General features: G+C 49.7%; 7 protein-coding genes across 7 annotated transcripts; 5 read left to right on the forward strand and 2 right to left on the reverse strand.

Moving 5' to 3' along the window:
* Positions 1 to 642: 642 nt before the first annotated feature.
* CNBI1910 (hypothetical protein) lies at positions 643 to 1,776 on the forward strand (the record flags this gene model as incomplete). The annotated part of the gene is made up of 3 exons (XM_768484.1): positions 643 to 762; positions 817 to 951; positions 1,006 to 1,776. 3 exons carry the CDS (start codon positions 643 to 645, stop codon positions 1,774 to 1,776), a joined length of 1,026 nt encoding a protein of 341 aa, XP_773577.1.
* A 3,212-nt stretch (positions 1,777 to 4,988) lies between these two features.
* CNBI1920 (hypothetical protein) lies at positions 4,989 to 7,642 on the forward strand (the record flags this gene model as incomplete). The annotated part of the gene is made up of 14 exons (XM_768485.1): positions 4,989 to 5,303; positions 5,370 to 5,479; positions 5,547 to 5,589; positions 5,646 to 5,660; positions 5,711 to 5,734; positions 5,789 to 5,944; positions 5,997 to 6,068; positions 6,117 to 6,212; positions 6,272 to 6,707; positions 6,766 to 6,974; positions 7,027 to 7,091; positions 7,219 to 7,264; positions 7,327 to 7,495; positions 7,560 to 7,642. The coding sequence occupies 14 exons, from the start codon at positions 4,989 to 4,991 to the stop codon at positions 7,640 to 7,642; spliced, it is 1,839 nt and encodes a 612-aa protein (XP_773578.1).
* Positions 7,643 to 8,052: 410 nt separating this feature from the next.
* CNBI1930 (hypothetical protein) lies at positions 8,053 to 8,984 on the forward strand (the record flags this gene model as incomplete). Its single annotated transcript, XM_768486.1, has 3 exons — positions 8,053 to 8,155; positions 8,348 to 8,859; positions 8,913 to 8,984. The coding sequence occupies 3 exons, from the start codon at positions 8,053 to 8,055 to the stop codon at positions 8,982 to 8,984; spliced, it is 687 nt and encodes a 228-aa protein (XP_773579.1).
* Positions 8,985 to 9,324: 340 nt separating this feature from the next.
* Positions 9,325 to 10,253, reverse strand: CNBI1940 (hypothetical protein; the record flags this gene model as incomplete). The annotated part of the gene is made up of 4 exons (XM_768487.1): positions 9,325 to 9,386; positions 9,439 to 9,550; positions 9,602 to 9,734; positions 9,922 to 10,253. 4 exons carry the CDS (start codon positions 10,251 to 10,253, stop codon positions 9,325 to 9,327), a joined length of 639 nt encoding a protein of 212 aa, XP_773580.1.
* Positions 10,254 to 10,847: 594 nt separating this feature from the next.
* CNBI1950 (hypothetical protein) lies at positions 10,848 to 14,386 on the forward strand (the record flags this gene model as incomplete). Its single annotated transcript, XM_768488.1, has 5 exons — positions 10,848 to 11,879; positions 11,954 to 11,988; positions 12,059 to 12,806; positions 12,856 to 13,092; positions 13,154 to 14,386. The coding sequence occupies 5 exons, from the start codon at positions 10,848 to 10,850 to the stop codon at positions 14,384 to 14,386; spliced, it is 3,285 nt and encodes a 1,094-aa protein (XP_773581.1).
* Positions 14,387 to 14,787: 401 nt separating this feature from the next.
* On the forward strand, positions 14,788 to 16,594 carry CNBI1960 (hypothetical protein; the record flags this gene model as incomplete). Its single annotated transcript, XM_768489.1, has 9 exons — positions 14,788 to 14,882; positions 14,933 to 14,956; positions 15,012 to 15,089; positions 15,151 to 15,185; positions 15,240 to 15,681; positions 15,746 to 15,927; positions 15,983 to 16,331; positions 16,385 to 16,475; positions 16,532 to 16,594. 9 exons carry the CDS (start codon positions 14,788 to 14,790, stop codon positions 16,592 to 16,594), a joined length of 1,359 nt encoding a protein of 452 aa, XP_773582.1.
* Positions 16,595 to 16,872: 278 nt separating this feature from the next.
* Positions 16,873 to 20,670, reverse strand: CNBI1970 (hypothetical protein; the record flags this gene model as incomplete). The annotated part of the gene is made up of 8 exons (XM_768490.1): positions 16,873 to 17,178; positions 17,260 to 18,417; positions 18,474 to 18,748; positions 18,820 to 18,981; positions 19,053 to 19,271; positions 19,336 to 19,692; positions 19,757 to 20,009; positions 20,065 to 20,670. 8 exons carry the CDS (start codon positions 20,668 to 20,670, stop codon positions 16,873 to 16,875), a joined length of 3,336 nt encoding a protein of 1,111 aa, XP_773583.1.
* Positions 20,671 to 20,842: the final 172 nt, after the last annotated feature.

Consider the following 20,842-nt stretch of genomic DNA (forward strand, 5'->3'; position numbering starts at 1 on the left):
TCAGAGAATGGATTTAGCTAAAATTGAATCATATCAAAGCGATCATGCGCCAAGGAGAGTTTGGACTGGCCATAAACTTACGTCTCCCATAAATTAAGTCAACTAGAGGTTCAAGTCAGCGCTCATTCCTCGCACGAGTTATCAAACAAGATGGAGAAATGAAGAAGTTCAGATAAATGTTTTTGGTATATTGGGTTGTCGCTCACGAGCACTCGGTAGCAGAACTGAATAATTGTGTTCATCACAGAAGATAAGGGAATAGAAGAAAGAGAGAAGAGGAAAAGTAGATGAAAACCAGACTCACCAGTCGGATTATATCACGATCGTCACAGCAAAGGACTCGTGCTCAGTGGATTATTGAATGGAACTTGTTTTCATTGTCGTGAACAAAATAGTTTGAGAGAGAAGATTGGAGAAGAAAGAGAGAAGAGATAGGTTTGGGAAACAGTTATTCAATTTGGCTGAGATGAGGGATGTAGACATAACTCCGAAACTCCGACGATGTGGCGATGGCCTGTATTGCCTGTTGCCACCGTTGTTTACATTTCGTTCCGCCATTTTGGGACATAATGCAAGATCTTCTACTCTGAACATTTTCTTCTTTCACTCTTCATCTCAAATCCGCTATCGATAAACTTCATCATGGGTGCCGATGGTGGATCAATCCCAGACAGACGAGATCTGGTTAAGACAAAGGGCAAGACAGAGCAAGCGGATAAGGAATCACTCAAAGCGCTGTTCTTCCTCTGTGCTCTTAGCAAGGTATGCAAGTTTGTGGCTACTCGTTACGCAAGTGCTTATCAATATATGCAACAGAAACCCTTGAAAAAACCAGTGGTTATAGATCCTCTGGGAAAACTTTATAACAAGGACGATTTGATCGAGTACTTCCTCGACAAGTCCAAGTATGGCGATGGTGAACAGATTTGTGGACATTTAAAGGGTGTGAAGGTGAGCATGTTCTGATCTGTTGGAGTGCATGTAATCTTATGGGTATGTTAATAGGATCTCACCACTCTTAACCTTACCCCGAACCCCGATTTCACATTCTCGTCCGCTTCCGCCACCGTTACCACTTCTCGCGCCCCGTTCATCTGCCCTCTTTCTCTCCGTGAAATGGCTGGTACTTTCCCATTCATTGCCCTCAAATCATGCGGCTGTGTATTTTCAGATGCTGCTTTGAGAGCTGTAGTGCCAAACCTCACAAAAGGCTCTGGCGCGAAAGTCATTCCGAAAGACGATGTACCTGAAGAAGGGAAGCCAGTTGTCAAGGAGAATACGACGGAAGTTGCATGTCCCAACTGTGGAAAGACTTTCAACCCAACAATATCAGCGGCAATTATTCCTGTGAATCCCCCAAAGGAAGTTCAGGATGTTCTTCTGGAAGACCTTCTCACCTCCCGGGCAGCCGCGAAATCATCAAAGAAGAGGAAAGCAGACAAGAGTACAAAGGCCAACAACGACACCGGGTCTCCAGCAACGCTTGAACCTCCTCCAAAGTCGGCTCGAATTTCTTCATCGTCACCCGCGCCCCGAGCTACTCCTACCGTCAATACACCGGCATCCCTAGCCAGATCTGTACATGAGAAGCTGGCGGAGCAGGAGAAGAAGAGGTTACAGGCCCAGGAAAACATGAGCGAGGCCGTTAAGGCAATGTTCAAGCCAAAGACAAATGAGAAGAAGTCTGGAGCTGATGACTTCTTTGGGCGAACATTCAATAGAGTAAGTTTACCATTACTCATCTGTTGTTGTGCTGACAATTCACAGTATGCATAGAGAGGGTGGATATTAGGGCGGGTATGTATGACAGATTGTTGTAGATTCTTGCATTACCACATTGTGTTGTATATTCTGGCTACAAAAACAACAAGGCTATGCGGCTTAATTGTGGGCAACGCACGGGCCTCCAGCCTTCGCCAATTGGTTCAACTTAAGTCTATCCTTCAAATCCGATGTATATTTCCATTTCAATTCGCCACCCATACTCACGTCTTGTTGATCTTGAGCATGTTCGACTTATCTCCTACACCTTTTGTACCATCCAAATCACTCGTTCCCTCAAGTCCATCGCGGATTACCATTCATCGTAATCAACTCCATCGTGCATCTTCCTCGGAAAACCTCATTGTCGGCGGTCTTGCAAATTGGCGAAGGAAGCCCAGACCATCAACTTCGCACAGTCAATATAGCGTCAAAAGTGTGGGAAGTAAGGTGTCAGGTTGTGAGGTCAAAAATGGCAGCAAAAGAGGATTGGGCATGGGGATGCAGGCTACACCTGCAAGGAAACGCAGGTTGACTAACAATGCAGTGAGTACTGCAATGCCCTCGAACTTTGAACCGTTGGTGATTTGTATAGAGTATTGGGGCCATGTCGACACCTAAAACGATGCAGTCGAGGTTTCGTTCAACGGAAGGGGACTTGACTTCTTCGACCTGCCGTTCCATTTCCTCCAATGAACTTTTGGACTCTGCAGAGGATGCAACTTCTCCCAGCATCTCGGCGGACGACATCAACCCCATTGCAAATAATCGGGACTCTGTTCGGACGATGGACGAGGATTCTTCCACGCCAAATATCCTATATTCCTCGGGATCCCATACCCTTTTCCCAGCAGCCCTTGATATCCTTGTACCACTGAATGATATATTCTCGGTTTCTCAGCAATACCCACATATCATCCCAACCTCCGGAGATGCTTTCTCGGAATTAGAGTGGGATATCAGAGTTCCGTTGAATGACGTTCTTTCAACTCCTCGGGCCACTCGGATAACATCTTCTTGGCAAGCAGCAAGTAAAATTGATCAGCGTCGATCCACTCCGTATCGGCATGGAGGGTCCTCTGGCCCTGTTGCAATATCGATCGATGTTGCCTCGGGAATTGATAATGGAGTGCTCGATGAATCTGTGGAGTTTGTGCGCTCGATATGTCCTTCGCCAGAAGGGCTGAATTATTATGTGTTAGATCCAGACTCTCGCCGTGAAAATGACATTGCAGCATCCAGCGATGTCCAACTGTTCGAAACGCCCATTAGGAAGCGTGTAATGGAGGATATTTTGCTTGACCCAGAGCTTGAGGAATTGGGAGGACAGAAAATGGCTTCTCGTGTACTTACACCAATTTCCAACAACATGGAGCATTTGTCGACTCGTTTCTTGAGAACAGATAAGCGTTGGGAAAGGGCAGAAAATCTCATATCACCAGCTCAGTACCATGAAGTAAATTGGATGGACCCCTTTGGTTTTTGGTGGATGTGCCATATTGTCTCCGGTAGGTCAAACCAGATAGGAACGGTTTGCGGCCTTTTGACACCTCGAACTTCACTATAGACAAGTCACCTGCAGTTTATGACCCATCTTCCCCACCTCGACCTGTAGCACCGCACTCCTCTACACCCTTGATATTCCCTTCTATGACTTCGCGAACTACCTCATTAGAAACTACCGACTATCTATCGCATGGTTCCGTAGAAGAGAAAGAAGGGGCACCTATTTCAGGCAAATGGCGAGGGGCAGAAATGATGGCGAGAATGGAGGGAGATTTCATTGCAGCTGAAGGACAAGGATCACACGTATCGGAAGAAGATAGACATGCAGCTGCTGACCATCAAGAACGGCCCCGAAGGCAAAATCGGCGCTATCGTAGAGGGAACAAGCTTGCTCAATTCACAGAAGTAAGCGTAATATAGGAAAGGCACCAAAAACCGTTGCTGATTTTGAACATTACCCTACAGGAGTTTTCCCGCCAGCGAGAGGCGCGAATACAGCATCACAAGGATCTAGAAGAACACTATAGCTTGAAAGTGGAACTTGTTTTGGGGTAGAGCATAAATCCTGCGGTGAAATGTGTACCTTTACGTCCACCTGCATCTGCAGATGGATGGGGATGTATAAGCTAATATAGCTCTTCTATTTCCTCGATGATATATGATCGATGATTAATGGTGCAAAATATCGACATCCAGAACGCGAAACTATTATTGACACTCTTCTCTGCGCTGTTCACAAGCCACATAGACAACAGTGATAAAGACTGCTAATGCTTTTGCACTAAATTTATCATCTTCGGCTTGGTTGTTCACTATTGCCCGGAGAAGAATGAGTCACAGCAGATACTGTCACGACAGAAAGGAAAGACTAAAAAGCAGTACGGTCGGCAAGGAGACGATGTTGTTGCAGATTCGAGATAAAACTGATCGTGGATCGAGGTGCGGTTCTACTATCAGCAAAGGCATCATAAGCATGCGCATGTACTGCGGCAAATTGTAATCCTCCCATTATTGTACAACTGGTCCACAGCGAGCAAGAATCGCAGAATCTACTTCAGAGCGCGCGCGCCTCAGCAGCGTTGGCCGTTGGGATCGATGTAAGAACTGAACAGTTGAATAATAGTCGGCCGAAAGGGACCGAAAAAAATCGGCCGACATGGTCATGTCCGACACATTTGCCGCACTTGATGATCTTTTGCGCGACTTTGGTTGGATTTGAACTCAAAAGCAGATGTTCGGTAGCTCGGGAGGCAAGACTCGAGGTATCTTAAGCATGGAATAGCTCATAATGTTGTGTACTGTACTCAATGACATCTACATCTTCGTCTATTTACCTTTCCCAGAATTGCATCGTGGCACCGTTCAGTAGCACGAACAGCACCAGCCACAACTTCTGTGACTTCAATCAAGTCTCCTGACCGCACCATTTCATCCACTTTCATCTACATATATACCAGGTCATCTCCACCTCCACCTTCGTGTGGCGAGTGTGTTTGTTTGTGGAAAAACTGCATTCTATGCCTTCGACTGGGTCGAAACTTGTGAACATCCGACACGACCTCCTGATACCTCACGGCTGCATCAGTGTTTTAAGTGCTGCCTTCGTTTCAGTGGTTCGTACAATGTTCAGTTATCTTTTGAAATATTGTACTCATCTCTTTATATATAGGGACTGAAAGCCGTTTACAGTGTAGAAGAATCAAAGCCGAAGACCTGATACCATGGCCAGCGCAGCTTCTCCTGGCGAACCTTCTCAGCCATTATCACCTTCTCAAGGACAAACCAATCTTGGACGTCAAAACTCTCGGTTATCCAATACGCTTACCCATATACGGTCCATTGAGGCGTATCCTCCCAGAGATGATGAAATGATAGATCGTCCACCTGATCAAACTGATCCATCGAAAAACTCTGAGAAACAGGCGGTGAAGGGTCTCAATGCGATTGACATTGAGCATCTACCAGTCGATAATGATCCAAGGAAGTGGAGTGATAGGAAAAAGTGGACAGTATTGATGATCATGACTTTTGCGATGGTGAGTACCTGTAAGCAAGTCCCATGACGAAGGACATAGGGTACTGACTGGGTGGTCGTCCTCTAGTTGGGCCCAATGATGGCTCCCAGTATTTACAACCCGGTAATCAGCGATGTTCGCGAAGACCTGCACGCCACAGAAAGTGAACTCGGTTTATCGATCTCTCTTTACATCCTGTGAGCTTCGATCAATCTTTGCGGCCGATGCCCAGTATCAAACCGAGAACGCTAATGCACCTGTCAGGTTTCAAGGGTGCACTCCCGTCTTGTGGGCAGCTATTGCGGAAGTAAGTATCATCTATGGCGATCATTATTAAGAATGCTTACTCACATCTGGCCATAGCTCAATGGACGCAAGGTATGTCTTGTATAGAAACCGGTGGAGCACTCGCTAACGTATCGTTGCAGACTGTCTATCTGGTGTCATACACAGTAAGCCTTACATCAAAACGTATCACCAGTTGCCAGACTAAATGATGATTGTAGCTCTATGTTATCGCTCTCGTGGTTGCTTCTCGGGCCAATTCAATGCCCCTTCTGATTGTAATGCGTATCTTACAGTCCACAGGCAGCGGACCAACAGTTTCTTTGGGAGCCGGCAGTCTGGCCGATATGTACGAGACGCATGAGCGAGGGGCAAAGGTGAGTTTCATCCTTTAAATTAACCATTTGCTCATTTACTGTATGTCTGCAGTTGGGCCTGTTCTACGGAGTGCCGATGATAGCTCCTGCCGTAGCACCACTCATCGGTGGAGCTCTAGGCCAAGTAAGGTTTCATCTTTTGGCTATGTTGCTGTTTGCTAAAGTATAACAGTCGTTTGGCTGGCGTAGTGTTTTCTACTTCCTTGCTGTGTATGCTTTCATCATGTTGTGCTGCTTCATGGTGTTTCCGGACTCTTGGCGACGTCAGGTGATTTCTTTCTGCTCATTTGGAGTAAAAATAATGTCAACTGATTTCCACAATGTTAGCGTTCGAGAGTTTACCAAAGAGCGCTTACCAAAGCAATCGAAAGAGCAGAAAATCGGGATGCGAAAGATTTAAAGCGGAAGGCCAAGCTCGCAAAACAGTCGCAAGTGTTAGACACCATACCAGCCACCCCAGATGCCACTCCCGGCAACTCTCCTGGTAATAGCAGAAGGCCTAGTGCCGAGGCTGGAGGGGCCGCGGTGACGGATACTACACTGGTTGATGTGACCTTGAATAATGACCAGAAGCAAACCGTAGGCAGATCGGGCAGGATAAAGGTCAAAATGATGAAATGGTTGCCGTTTGGGGCAAAGGAAGAAAAGATACAGGCCGAGAACGAAGTGGAATTCAAACCCACCTTCAGGGATCTCAACCCTTTGCCATCGATGGCTCTTATTCTCAAACAGCCCACCAATTTACTCATTCTTACCTCATCGGGTGAGCGCCCTTCTCTTTTCATAAGTACTCAGTCTATTAACATGCCGGCAAATGTCAGCCTTGAGTTTCTCTGCTCAATATACCATCGTCTACACAGCATCAATTACCCTTGGTAAAGCTCCTTACAGTTATGGATCGCTCAAGATAGGTCTTGTGGTCTTGGCGTTTGGAATAGGCAATATTCTAGCTAGTATGATTGGAGGGAAATATTCTGACATGGTGTTGAAAAAACTGAAAAAGAAGAACGGAGGTGTGGGCAATCCCGAGGTACGCGAATATGTTTATATTGCGGAAATGACAAGCTGAAACACTTGGACAGATGAGGCTGAGATCCACAGTGTTGGCGATGCCAATCCTCGTCGCTAGTTTCCTTGCCTATGCTTGGTCCGCGGAGGAGAAAGTGCACATCGCAGCCTTGGTGGTTTGCCTGTTCTTTGCTGGTTTCTCTCTCTTGCAAGTACAGTTTCTAATGTAGCGCACGACTCTTCTGACATGCGGCTTTGTTATTCAGGTGGATCTATAGCAGTACTCTGGCGTACGTGGTGGACGCCAATCCTGTACGTGTTACACTTTTTTCATCCCTGCGTCAAGTCAGTTCTGATGCTGATGATTGTCTTAGGGTGCTTCCAGCTCTGCAGTCTCTTGTAATTCAATGTTTAGGGGTATATGCGCGTGCGTTATGTCACAAGTCGCTACTCCGATACAGAATGGTATAGGAGACGGGGGGTTATATACCTTGTTTGCTGGGATCTTGGCATTCGCCTGTGCTTGCAACTTATTGCTTATGGGTGCGTTTCCACCCTTGCTTTTTGATACATAAACAGAAAGCTGACACTTGTATACCTAATACAGTGAAAGGTGAGCAATGGAGGTCTCCCGAACATCGTTGGCCCTGGCAAAAGAAGCGAGAAGAAGGAAACGATGAGAAGGAATGATCAAGAATTAATTGAATATTTGCATATAATAGTATAATAACTTGTCGAGTTTGTCAGTTCATACGCATCATAGGCATTGCATGGCATTAGAATCACTTCATCCACTGGCCTATGGCCAAAATGTTTCCTTCGTTCTTTAGATGGAGTTCTACCCAACGCACTCATTACTTCCTTATATTATTGTTCGGTGGTGCTCAGGCGATCACTCCAGTCACAACCGAATGCAGAAGGGGCCGGAAATGCCACACGTCATTCAGGGCAAGTGCCACAAACTGCCGTATCATAAATGGTGGCAATTTGCTTCCGTCGCGCACCGTGTATCCTCTCTCGCGTCAACAACCATTTGTGACATCTTCCATTCCCGTGCTATCTTCCTTCCATCCCCGACTGCTTAATACCAAACGACCGCCATGTTCTCCATCAACTTGGTACGGCCCGCCATGACCGTGGCCGCCCCTTTGAGGGTTAGGATGCTGTCCACAACTTCTTTGTTGTTGAAGAAGAAGAACATCGGTGAGTCTTCCGCTCGCACGCTCCTGCAGTAGGGTGGGCGTGGGACCAGGGATCATATTCGCGACGGACTGGATGGAATTCGATCCATATATACGGGCTTAGAGGTGCACCTCTACGTCATGTCGAATGCGCCGCCCTGCCTCACCTGTCTTGCGCGTTTCTAGACCTATAACGACAGCTAACGTCATACAGATACCACCCTTCCGACCGTTCCCAAAGGTCCCCCTACGCCCTACACTCTCTGGTTCAAAGACCACATTGCTAACGTTTCCGAGAAATACCGTCGTCCCGATGGTAAACTTGACATGCGAAGACTCACCAACGAGGCTGCCACCGAATGGGCTTCCTTGACTTCAAGTGTCAAGGCCGAACTTCAAAGCCGAGCCGATGAGGGCAGGAAGCTTGCGGACAAGGCGTATTTGGAGTTCTGGAACTCTACTACCCCAGAGACAAGGGCTGCTATTGAAAAGGCTACCGGCAAGAAAGTTAGCCCACCTGGAGGGAAGAAGGCTTTCAAGCAGTCTGTCAAGGAGAGGCCCGGAAACCCCGGAAAGCCTTTGACTCCTTACTTTGCCTTCGCCAAGGAAGTTAGAGAAAGTGGGAAGGTTGAACTGCCCAGTGACCTCGAGGGGAACGTGAGGAATCAGCAGTTGGCCAGGGAGACTGGTGCTTTGTGGAAGCAGTTGAGCGACTCTGAGAAGCAGGTGAGCCCCCCAATCCTGACAGTTTTAAAATCAGGCTGATATATTTGGGACAGAAATACAAAGACGCGTATGTGCAGGCCAGGGCTAAATGGGATGAATGGAGACAGACTCAACCCGACCTTTAAGGATAGTCTTTTGGCGCGGATCTCTGCCTTGAAGTGTGGGCAGATACGATGGAGTCCGGGGCTTTAAGAACATTTTCGACAGATGAATTAGTTATATTTGAGTATCTTTTCAGAAGGTTGGTCAGATGCACATCTGCCCCTTACCATGATATGGAGCCTCAAAGCTTCTCATTGCCTTTCTTCCTCCTGAAGCCGGACTGGGACCCCTTGTGATAATTTCAGATTATACTGATGTTAATGCCCACATACGAACGAGTATTTGATGATACGGCTATGGTCCAGCGGAAATCCATTCATCTCATGCTACAGAAAAAGCGCGAGAGAACCCATGTTTAAGTATTTAGTGGTGGTGACCGCCACCGTGGAGGAGAGCCTCGTCACCCTGGAAGTTGAGAGTGTAAACTAAAGTTAAACAAATTAGCAGTGTCCCTGCACTGAAGATAGAAGGACGCACCGGAACCGCACTCGGGGCATCGGTGGTTCTTCAAGGTGTGGTTGACGTTGAGCCAAATAGTGTCGTGGGAGTCAACGGGGAAACCAGTGCAGCCAATCTGTCGCTCGGGGAACTGACCAACTTGTCAGACATTGCAGCATATTAGGTAAAAGATGATACTCACGAGAGAGTAGATGGGAATAGGTTCGTCAACAGTACCAAGTCGGGTAATCTCAAGAGGCTTCATGTCGAAAACGTCAACACCCTCGAGGTTACCGAGGAGTTCGAATCGCTCGAGACCAGTAGACTGGTTCTCGCTGCTCGTGGGTCAGCCTTGATTCACCGGCCCATCCGTTTCACATCTTCATGGTATTCCCTCGACTCCGTATCCCTCCGGCCTAAGCCTGCATTCTGATCTCCACTGATATCTGCCCGAGGCCGATCCAATTCAAAAATTTCCTCTCCATTTCATCCCATTCCAATCATTCATCATGCAATACTCACTCATTGGGCACCTCACCGGCCTTGGCACCAGGACCAAGCAACTGGGGAGGGCCGTGGCCGGCAGACCTGGCGGCAGAGATGGAGAAGGCTCTGGCGGTGAAGGCCGGTGCGGGGACGGTTCGTCGGAGGGCGGGGAGGGCGGTGCGGAGGGATCGAATAGCGGAGGCCATTTTGGGTGCTTGGAAGAGTGGGGAGTAAGAGAAGACGTCAAGAAGAAGGATCGAGGTGTTGGATTGAATGTCCGCGATGTGATAGGTAGACAAACTCAAAAGTCCCGGGTTCAGCCGTGGTGCAAGAAGTAATCCCGCGGGGGGCCAGGAATGTGGCACCATACTAAAATGGGAAACAACCCATCGCGATTGGGCATCGGGCTTGTCTCGTAATGCCCCTCAAAACCTATGCATGCATAGGGGGGAGATGGTTGTCCAGGACCATGTACAGCTTAAAGAGAGCTGCCATACTTGAACATGTTCTCAAACAGAGAAACTGAGTGCCATGGGTATGCTACATTGACAGGACATTCGCTGAAAGAGAGTCGCGTTGCAGTCCGAGAAGTTGGGCCGCGCCGTACTTTTGGGCTGCAAAAGATTCCGAATCTTTATCCATAGATGGCAGCATCATGGGCGGTTAATTAGATGCTGTAACAATTGAAATGACAATGGGGCCACTAGGTGACCTGTTATGGAACGCAGGCGCAGTGCATCTTGCTTACTTCCTTCTACTAATTACACAAGAATTATTTGGTATAGTCGGAATGTGACCACTACATGATGCGATTCTCTCCAGAAAGTAAACTGGGTATGAAAAGACGCGACGCGTCTGATTATTATAGCTGCCATCAGTAGCTCCAACGCATCACTGCGCCGTTTCGCGTCGTCGATATCATATATTCACCCTCCATCCTCTTTTTCCTTGCTCACTCCACTATGCCTCGGCCTAAGCCACAAATAGGTCCTGGCAAGTGGATAGACACGCGTCGTCCAGACCAAAACTCAGCGACTAAACCTCCATCACAGCGACCGCTGAGACCCCTTTCGTCTCATGGGCTTCCCACGCCACCGACGACCGGTCTCAGAAAACGCGGAGAACTATCCAATCCAGGCGTCGATGGATCTGCGGAAGGAAAGAGGACTCCGATGAGTCATAAGCAATCCAGCTTAAGTCGCTTCATCAAGGGCAAGGGCCGTGCAGAGAAGTTGCGAACAAATGAAGACCGAAGCCCATCCGGAGGAAGCGGAAGCCCACTGCCTCTTGGTGGCAATCGCGCTGCGTTAAGAAGGAAGAGCAAGCTTGAAATATTCGATGACAACTATCAGGCCGACGATACATGGTCCAACGACGCACCACAAAGCCGAGAACGAGCGTCGACGCGACGAACAGTTGAAGAGCGCGACGAGAACCTTTTGACCAGTCGAATAGGAAGATTCTCATCCAAAGTCATAGCTCAGTCAAGAAGTGAGGGACGTACAAGATCCAGGTCAAGGTCGCCTACGAAGCCGCCTCAGCAGGCTCTCCGTTCGCCTTCTCGAAAGCATACACCGTCACCTTCCAAATCTCCCCCACTATTCCCCCCTCACACTCCTGTCGCTCTTGTCTCTCGTGATGACCTCCTCCAGAGCGAATCCATGTATTCACCTACCCCCGTTCCAGAGACCGACATGAAAAGGCACCGTAGAATGGCTGGTCAAGACGAATCTACCAAAAGAATAGTGGAGTCTCCTTGGAAAAATGATTTTCCTGATCAGTATTCTGATGACAATAAAAGAAAGAGGGAAATTTCGCCCACTGAGTCTGAAAAGATAAGACGGAGGGCAAAGGAGGTTTTCGAAGAGTACAAACTTGAAGAGTACAAACGAGACAAAAATCGCCTTCGAGGCACGTCTTCCGACGAGAATGCCCTTCCTAAACCTCCACCCAAGAAGCAGAAGATATATTCGACACCTTCCGTACGAGCAAAAGTATTTCGTCGAGATCCGGTAGGGAAAGCTGGCCCCCCTATTCCTACAACCCTTCCGCGTGACGTCGGTCGCAGTTATTCGCCGTTACCGAGAACCTCTGTCCTAAAAAGTAGTTCGCCTGATATGACGCCTGAAATGGTCAATCGGCGCACATCACCAGGTCCCTCGCCCGGCAAAAGGCTTAAGAACAACTCTTCACCACTGATTCCACCTTCTTCCCCGGCCGCAGCAGCGGTGCCGTCTTCCCCTTCTCAACAAATGGGCCAGCCTCAAGTTACCGCGACAGTGAACAACCAGCCATCCTCCGACCCTTTAATGTTGAGACATCCAGATCCATGTATGAGCCATGAGGAAACGCTTCTCATCGTTCCCACCAAAGCCAAAGCCCCAGATCGATCTATCTCACCGCCGCTGAATGGGAGTCAGGTCTGGTTCAATCCAGGGGCTGATGAGCCCAGACCGATGCCTCCTACCAGTGAGATAGAACGTGGTGAGGTGATGCATGATGAACGCAATGCGGGAAATGTTGAACATGTCGGTCCCGGAAAAGTAGTAGATCCAGAGGCAAGTGTGACATCTCTGGTCTGCGTAAAGTTTCTGATCAAAAATCTGCAGCTTGAGGACACACAAGGTTTCACTTTCAGAATTCCTTCACCTTCGAAGACGGCAACGATGTCTCTTGGCTCAACTCCGGTAAGGAGAAGTCAACGAATAGCAAGCCAGCGTACAGCTTCTCCATCCCCTCGGATACCAGGTCGGGCGTCAGCTACGCCAATAAAGTCGCCTAGACGGTCTTCTCTGATGAAAACGCCTCCAAGTGGAAGATCTAGTCAAAAGGGTGTCAACCGATCGGGTAAAAGAAGTCCGAGATTGCCCTTCGGATCCCAGTACGAAGCGGACGATGATATCCCATCGAGCCATCCCGATGTAAGTCGCCTGGAGCATGGAAGATGTACATGGATTTACATGAATGTAGCTGGCCAATACACTCCTCCCAGGGATGTTCTCTGTAGGCTCTGATCAAACAATACCGGCCTCCCAATCGTCGAAAGCGATATCCCCCTTACAACCATTGCGCCATAGCCAAGCTTCAGCCAAAAATACGTCCCCGCTTCCTTCTCAGACGTCTCTCAACTCATCTCAAATGTCTCCATCTCGATCTCGGAACAATCCCGCATCATTTCGAATATTTGATGAGACCGGTTCTTCAGGTGTGAGTGTTAAAGTCGTGGCTTTGGAGAACGTTATGCTCACGCCAAGTGTTACTCTGATAGCTCGAGGAGACTGTTTATTTTAGGGCATTCAACATCCCTTCCCCGCCGAAACATTGCTTGACAGACATGCTGCCTCCTAGCCCTTCGTTCCGTCGACACCCGTCACAACATCACGGCACACAAAGGACGGGCTCCCAGGCGTCGCCCGTTGCTCCCGGTCAATCGTCTGTTGAAGAGGCCATGAGGCCTGGACCTTCACCTATCCAGAAACTATCCTCTAGTGCCCCAAAAGGACAGGGAAAACGCAAACTGAGGGGTGATATACCCTCTAACAAGTCAGGAGAGGTCCTCGTCTCTGGTTCCGACAGTTTCAGAGCTTCGCAACTGAAATTCTCTCCGTCAAAAGAAGAAAGAGATGCAAAAGAAGGGACAGAAGAAAGGGATAACAAGAGGATGAGAGTGGGAGACCCTGGGGGTTGGGATGTGACAGATAAAGAGGATGAGGAGAACGAAAGCGAGCCAGTAAAAATGACACCATGGACAAGAGCAGCCGCTGCAAAAGCAGCAGCTTCGTCGACCCCCAATACGTCCACGCCCACGGCACGAAAAGGCAATTGCAAAGCGACAACTAAGAAAACAAAAACTTCAGGGAAGAAAACATTCGCACCAGCTCAAGAAAAAGCAGCTTATCTCGAGTCGTTTGGATTCTTCAAAACGAAAAAACAAAAAGTAAAGGGGTTTGAGTTCAAGACCTCTTTCGATGAGGAGTTGGATGTGGAGCCTGAGCAATCAGACGACGAAGAGGTTCGAGGAAGCCAGGTGATAACGGCAGCAAAGAGTGTCACAGGCTCTGATAAGACACTGGCCAGAATTCCATCACCTCCTCCACATCCCTCTTTGCGCCCTGCAGGCCTCCGTGAGCTCCGCCGTAGGAAAGCCGAGGAAGCTTCGCAAGCTGTACAAAGCATTGAATGTTTACCAGTGGCCACTCAGTCTTCATCTCAGACTACTGCCACTCTTCCTCTTTCCCTTCCCCCCTCTTCCTTCCCGGATATTCAAAATAAAGCAGCAGCAGACGAAGACGAGAAGGATGAAGAGCATCCCTTGTTCGAAGAGTACATCCGATTGCGGGGGAGGCCATCGTCCAGTCAAATTCTGGCTTCGCAGAGGACGGGCGATGGTTTCAGTTCGCAAAGTACGAGTATGAGCCTAAGAACGCCCGCGAGCACAAGGGCATACATGACGGAGTTGAGAAAAGGTAGGGCAGGATTGCCGATGTCTGATGAAGAGTGATGAGTGTTTGTATATATAGGTTGTATTAAGCATAGTCATATGTATTGTGTAGGGGCATCGGTAGTGTTGAGGGCAGAAGTCCGCCGACGACCGACTTTTGCATTATGTGAATCAGATTCCATCTACCAGGAGAAGCTGCGGCAGGCGGAGGATCGCACATGAAGGAGGAGGTTGAATCTGTTGTCATCGGTAATGAGTGGGGAGAACTGGCGCTTATTCGTGCAGCGCTTATGGGCGGCGGATCACGTGGTGCCAGGTCACGTGACTAGCTTGAGAGCGCTTAGGAGGTTGTTACAGTTGCCGTCATCACCGGGATCCAGATCGCAATCATATCCTATTTCCTCGTCTTCTTTTTCTTTTTCATCTCCCTTTGTATCGTCTACTTACTATAATACCAAACAATGTCCCCAATCGCTTCCACCGCTTCTCCCCTCCCGTCAAGCAAGCCCACCCTCTCTAGTCAGGAGGTCATGAATCTCGAGCACGAGTACTCGGCGTCAGTGTATTCGCGTATCTGACAGAAACTTGTACTGACGCGTTTTGCAGTCACAACTACCACCCTCTTCCTATGTACGTTACCGGAAGCAGAGCTGTTAGTAAAGTCTCTGATATCGGCCATCCATAGCTGCTTCGAGAAGGGCCTTGGTGCCCATGTCTGGGACCCCGAGGGAAATGAGTACCTCGACTTCCTTTCAGCCTACTCGTGAGTGGATGCTCTTTTGTGGAGTCTTGTGGAAGTAGGGATTGTTGATAGCTGTTATCAGAGCGGTTAACCAGGGCCACTGCCATCCCGAAATTTGTAGGTTGACATACTGAATCGCCGTCGATCATCCCAAGCTCATCTACCTTGCAGTGAACACCCTTGTCACCCAAGCCTCCAAGCTCACCCTTTCTTCCCGAGCTTTCTACTCCTCCAACCTTGGTCCCTTTGCTAAGAAGATCACCTCCATGTTCGGTTACGACATGGTTCTCCCTATGAACACCGGTGCTGAGGCCGTTGAGACTGCTATCAAGCTCGCCCGTAAATGGGGTTACGAGAAGAAGAAGATTCCCGACGGCAAGGCCAAGGTTCTTTCTGTCGAGGGGAACTTCCACGGAAGGACCATTGGTATCATCTCTATGTCTACTGATCCGGAATCTAGAACTGGTTTTGGTCCTTTCTTGGAAAATGTAGGCCCTAGATGGGACACAGGGTTGATCAGGTACAACCACACCGAGGATTTGGAAAAGGTGCTCGAGAAGCACGGCGACGAAGTTGCTGCCTTTTTGGTTGAGCCCATTCAGGGTGAGGCTGGGTAAGTCTCATTTGTCCTTATAATTTTTTTTAATAAAAAAAAGAAGCGACTGACCCATTGACAGTATCTTCGTTCCAGACGATGGTTACCTTGCCAAGTGCGCTGAGATCTGCAAGAAATACAACGTTCTTTTGATTTGTGACGAGATCCAGACTGGTCTTTGCCGAACCGGTAAGATGCTCTGCTACGAATGGGACAACATCAGGCCCGACATGGTCATTCTCGGCAAAGCCCTTTCTGGTGGTAGTACGTATCGGCAGTGTCTTCGATCCATCGATCATCTGCTGATCTATCAATGTAGTGTACCCCGTCTCTTGTGTCCTCGCCGACAAGGATATTATGCTTTGCATTAAGCCTGGAGAGCACGGTTCTACCTACGGCGGTAACCCTCTTGGTTGCGCTGTTGCCATGACTGCCCTCGACGTTCTTGTCAAGGAGGACCTCGCCAACCGATCCCTCAAGCTCGGTGAAATCTTCCGATCTGAACTCGCCAAGCTCAACTCTCCCTTCATCAAACTTATTCGTGGACGAGGATTGTTCAACGGTGTGGTTATTGACGAAACTGCGAGCAAGAAGGGAAGGACCGCTTGGCAGCTTTGTTTGTTGATGAAGAGCAAGGGCTTGTTGGCCAAGCCTACTCATGTCAACATGTACGTTTTATCTCTTTTGGCATGATGACAAGTCTGCTAATTAAGAGATGTAGTATCCGATTTGCTCCCCCACTCGTGATCAGCGAGGAGGATGTCCGCAAAGCCGTCAAAATCATCGGCGAGTCCCTTGAGGAGCTCGACACCGTAAGTCATTTCATGTTTCTGTAATGCAAGGACGTACTCTGATTTCTACGACGAAGATTGAGAAAATTCCCGGCGATGAGGGTGAGGAGCACAAGGCTGCTATCAAGCTTGACGATTAAGCCACCTACCGGTTTATGAGGTGATGTAATAGTAAAAGGTCTGCGAGAAGCGGAATTTTGTCAAGAATCTAGCACAAATATATAGCATTTTACGAATTCCCAAAAAGTCAAAAACAACAAAACGATTGTTGAATGTGTTTGTCACTGTTTTATCTATGCATGTTATACACCGCAACGCCGTATTCCTAATCAGATCTTCCTCTTCCCTCTTTTTTTTTCCATGCGCATTGGTCAATGCACATTACATCCCCAAGTCAAAAAAAAACCCACAACAGCCCTTACACCATACCTCCGGCACTCTTTTCTAAAATCTCTGCCTCTACTTGTTTTCTCTCCCACCACCTCCTTCCTTCATGCAAGCCCATGCTAGTCCCGGCCAAACCCAACAGCATAAACAAGTCTCTCGCGCTCAACGCCTCGGTTTGGAAGACATGTTGTAAAAGGGGAATATAGATGAGGGCAAGCTGGCAGATGAAGGAAACTGAGATTGTCAAGAAGAGCATGCGATTGCGGAACATGGGGGTGGTAAGCCCACGGTTTTGAAGAGCGGATACGAGGTCGAGGAAGACAAAGACGGTGAAAGTCTGTTTTTTTCAAGGACATATAACAGATTAGCGTACCATTCCTGCTGCCAAAGAACACGGAAAAATAAAATCAGAACGCACCATTGTCTGATCCCTTCGAGACATGCTGCCATCGCTAGTCTCGACTGTGTAGATCCACAAGGTACCAAGGACGATCATAGCTGCTGAAAAGAGTACCCTGTAGATCAATCGTGTGCTCAACACGTGACTCCCCTTCTTCCTCGGGGGCTGACGCATAATCTCTTCGTCCACGGGATCGACACCCAAGGCCTGGGCGGGAGGACCATCCATGAGGATGTTGATGAAGAGGATCTGCATGGCGTTGAGAGGATTGGCGAGTTTGAAAACTGTTGAGAGGGTGATGAGCGAAAGGGCGGCGACTGCGGTGGAGAGTTGGAAGGATAGGAAATTTTGAATGTTGTAAAAGATTGATTTACCCTCCTCGACGGCGGGTAAGATGGATGCGAAATCATCGTCCACGAGAATGACATCCGCAGCTTCCTTGGCAACGTCCGTACCCGATTTACCCATTGAGATACCAATATCGGCCATCTTCAACGCTGGTGAATCGTTCACACCGTCACCGGTCATGGCAACCACAGCGCCGCGCATCTGCCACGCCTTGACGATGGCCATCTTGTGCCTTGGGGTTGTCCTTGCATAGACAGTGATGCTGGAAACACGCTCCACGAGCTCTCGCTCGGTCATCTGATCAATCTGAGAACCGAGGATACAGCTCGATCCAGAGAAAAGCGAGTGTGGGTGATCGTCAAGTGTACCGGAAGTAGAGGCAGACACCTTCAAGCCGAGCTGTTTGGCAATAGCCACAGCGGTGGGTTCAGCATCACCAGTGATCATGACGATTTGCACGCCTGCGCTGTGGAGGGCACTGACGGCGTGGGCAACACCGTTTCGAGGAGGATCCATCATCGCTTCGAAACCGACAAACACGAGGTTATTGGGCTCATCGTCGCCCTTTCCAGGAAACCCGTACGCCATGGCAATGACTCGCAAGCCGCGTTTGGAAACCTCCATAGCTCGGTCGAGAATGATTTTCTGAGTGGCGGTATCGAGGGAAGGGGTAGAGGAGTCGGTGACGTAGTAGTATCGACATCTAGCAATGACTTGTTCAACGGCGCCCTTGAGGTAGATCATGTCGGGAGAGTTGTTTAGGGATCCGGTGATCGACATTGTCTTTGTTTCCGAGCTGAAAGGTATTTCGGATTTCCTGATAAAGTTCTAAGAGGGACTGTCAGCTGAGGAAGTGTACAGCTGGGACGCGAAAAAAAAAAAACCTTTCTCTGGTCCTCGGCTTTCAAAACAGGCAAGACATTCAACAGAGCCACCTCTGTCGCTTGACCGACATTGATCCCTTGTTCATTCTTGAAAGCGTCGTTGCACAGATTGCCTACCAATGCGACTTTGAGCAAAGCGGGAGATATCCAAAGTTGCTGACTATCGGGACGGCGGGGACCGAATGGCGAGGTAACGTTGAGGTGAGGGGTGAGGTCCACCAGTTCGTCAACCGAGTACATGTGTGTGACTGTCATCTCGTTCTTGGTCAAGGTACCTAGATTGTTTGTTGGCACGCGGCTCACCCGTGAGAAGACTGGGAAATTGAAAATAAAAATAATCACATACCAGTCTTGTCGGAACAGATTACGCTCACACTTCCCAATGCTTCCACGCTAGGCAATTTCTTGACGATTGCCTTGCGCTTTGACATTCTCAAGACACCGAGAGCGAGTGTGACGGTCGTGACGATGGGGAGACCCTCGGGGATGGCAGCAACAGCGAGTGACACTAGATGGAGATCAGTTTCCGACCACCCGTGGCTCGTGAACTCGCACAAGTTGAGAGATGGGGCAACTTACCTCCAATAGTGAACATCTCCAGCCAGTCTCTCTTTTGAATGACACCAATAAGTACGATGAAGCCGATGACAATGAAGGAAACGATGGAGAGCTGCTTGGCGAGATTATCCATATCGAGTTGCAGAGGCGTACGCTTCTCTTCGACGTCTTGCATCATTGAGAAGATGACACCGAATTCAGTGTCTTTACCTGTACCGACGACAATACCCGACCCGTTTCCTATAATCGTTTTGTCGGCCAGTCAACCAACGCGACTTTCCACAAGAGTTGTAGTTTTACTTACCACTCCTGACCAAAGTGCCCATGAAAGCCATACAATGCCTCTCACCCAACGCCTTGCCTCCTCCTTCTCCATGGGTATCTTCTCCCTCTCCTCTCTCGCAGAGCTGAGTGTTCTTCCTTGCTGGACGTGTTTCTCCGGTTAGCGCAGATTCGTCAATTTCAAGATGGTTGGCGGTGATCAACCGGATATCGGCGGGGATGCGGTCTCCGACGGAAAAAGTGACGAGGTCTCCAGGCAAGAGGGCGTTGGCGAGCGGGCTGAGAGGGGTACCGTTTCGGATGAGGTGGCAGTAATGAGGGACGAGTTTGTTCAGCGCTTCAAGCGACTTTTCCGATCGTTGTTCTTGGACAAACCCGACTGCGCTGCGTCAGCTCTCGGCCAAGAAGAAGAAAAAAAGAAGCCTCGAAAGGATACTGCTTACCGGTCAAGACGATACCGACGGCGATAACGACGCAGGCTGCGTCGTCAAACTGTCCCATGAGAGCACTGACAACGCTGCTTCCAAGCAGCAACAGGATCAACGGGTTCTCATAGACTTGCTTGGCAAACTTGAGGTACAGCGGGTCTGACGGTGGGACCTCAAATTCGTTGGGCCCGTAGCGGGCGAGGAGGGGAGCGACGGCCGAGTTGGCAAGGCCGTCGGTGGGATGTGTGGCAAAGATGTCCAGTGTTTCCTGCGAGCTGTATCAGCCACGTTTCGTATACCTGACTGACGGCGAATGGACCAACCTGGACGGATTTATGAGCATATATGGAGCTGGGCGTTTCCCGCTGCCTTCTCTCTGTAGACAGCCTCTTCTCCTCCTCTTCCATCCGCCGCTCGTCATAGTCCTTCTTGCCCAAGAGTCTCCTTCCCGCGGCCATGGCCCGTTCGAACAGCCCTTCGTCCCGGTGCGCAAACTGCAGCCTCTCGCCCGGGCTCCCTGTGAGCGGATGCTGGCCCCTGCTGTACGGCGACGCGACGTGCGGGCTCGAGTCCCGCCTCCTGGCCGCATGCGGGAAGTGCGGGAAGACGTCGGTGGAGACGTGCCTCCTGAGGGTCGTCGAGTACGCGTAGCCGCCGCTGCTGCTGGCGGCGGCCTCTATGGCGTTGCTGGGCCCGGGGTCGATCCTGCCCGGGCTGTCGACGAGGCCGCCCATGGTGGGGTCGTGGGCGGGGGGGCCGCGGGCGGGGGGGGCGCGGGCGACGGGGGTGGAGCCGTGGGGGGCGGCGCGGTAGGAGGAGGCCGAGGTGGAGGCGGTGGCGCTGTGCGGGGGGGGGGCGGGGGAGGACGGCCGGGGGGCGGGGGGGGAGCGCCGGCGGGAGGCCGAGGGCGCGCGTGAGCGGGGGTCCATGCTGGTCAGTGCCGCGGGGGAGTACTCGCAGAAACGCACGAGATGGGATAGATGGCAATGTCAGCCACAAGTCCCCCGGGACCGCGTCACTCCGCTACAGTGTTATTATCATCCGGCGCAATGAACTGTCCAAAGAATATGTTGCATGAAAGACTCATTGACCATTGGCCAA

Source organism: Cryptococcus neoformans, chromosome 9 (genome assembly GCF_000149385.1).
Source record: "Cryptococcus neoformans var. neoformans B-3501A chromosome 9, whole genome shotgun sequence".
In the NCBI taxonomy this organism is placed as follows: Eukaryota; Fungi; Basidiomycota; class Tremellomycetes; order Tremellales; family Cryptococcaceae; genus Cryptococcus; species Cryptococcus deneoformans.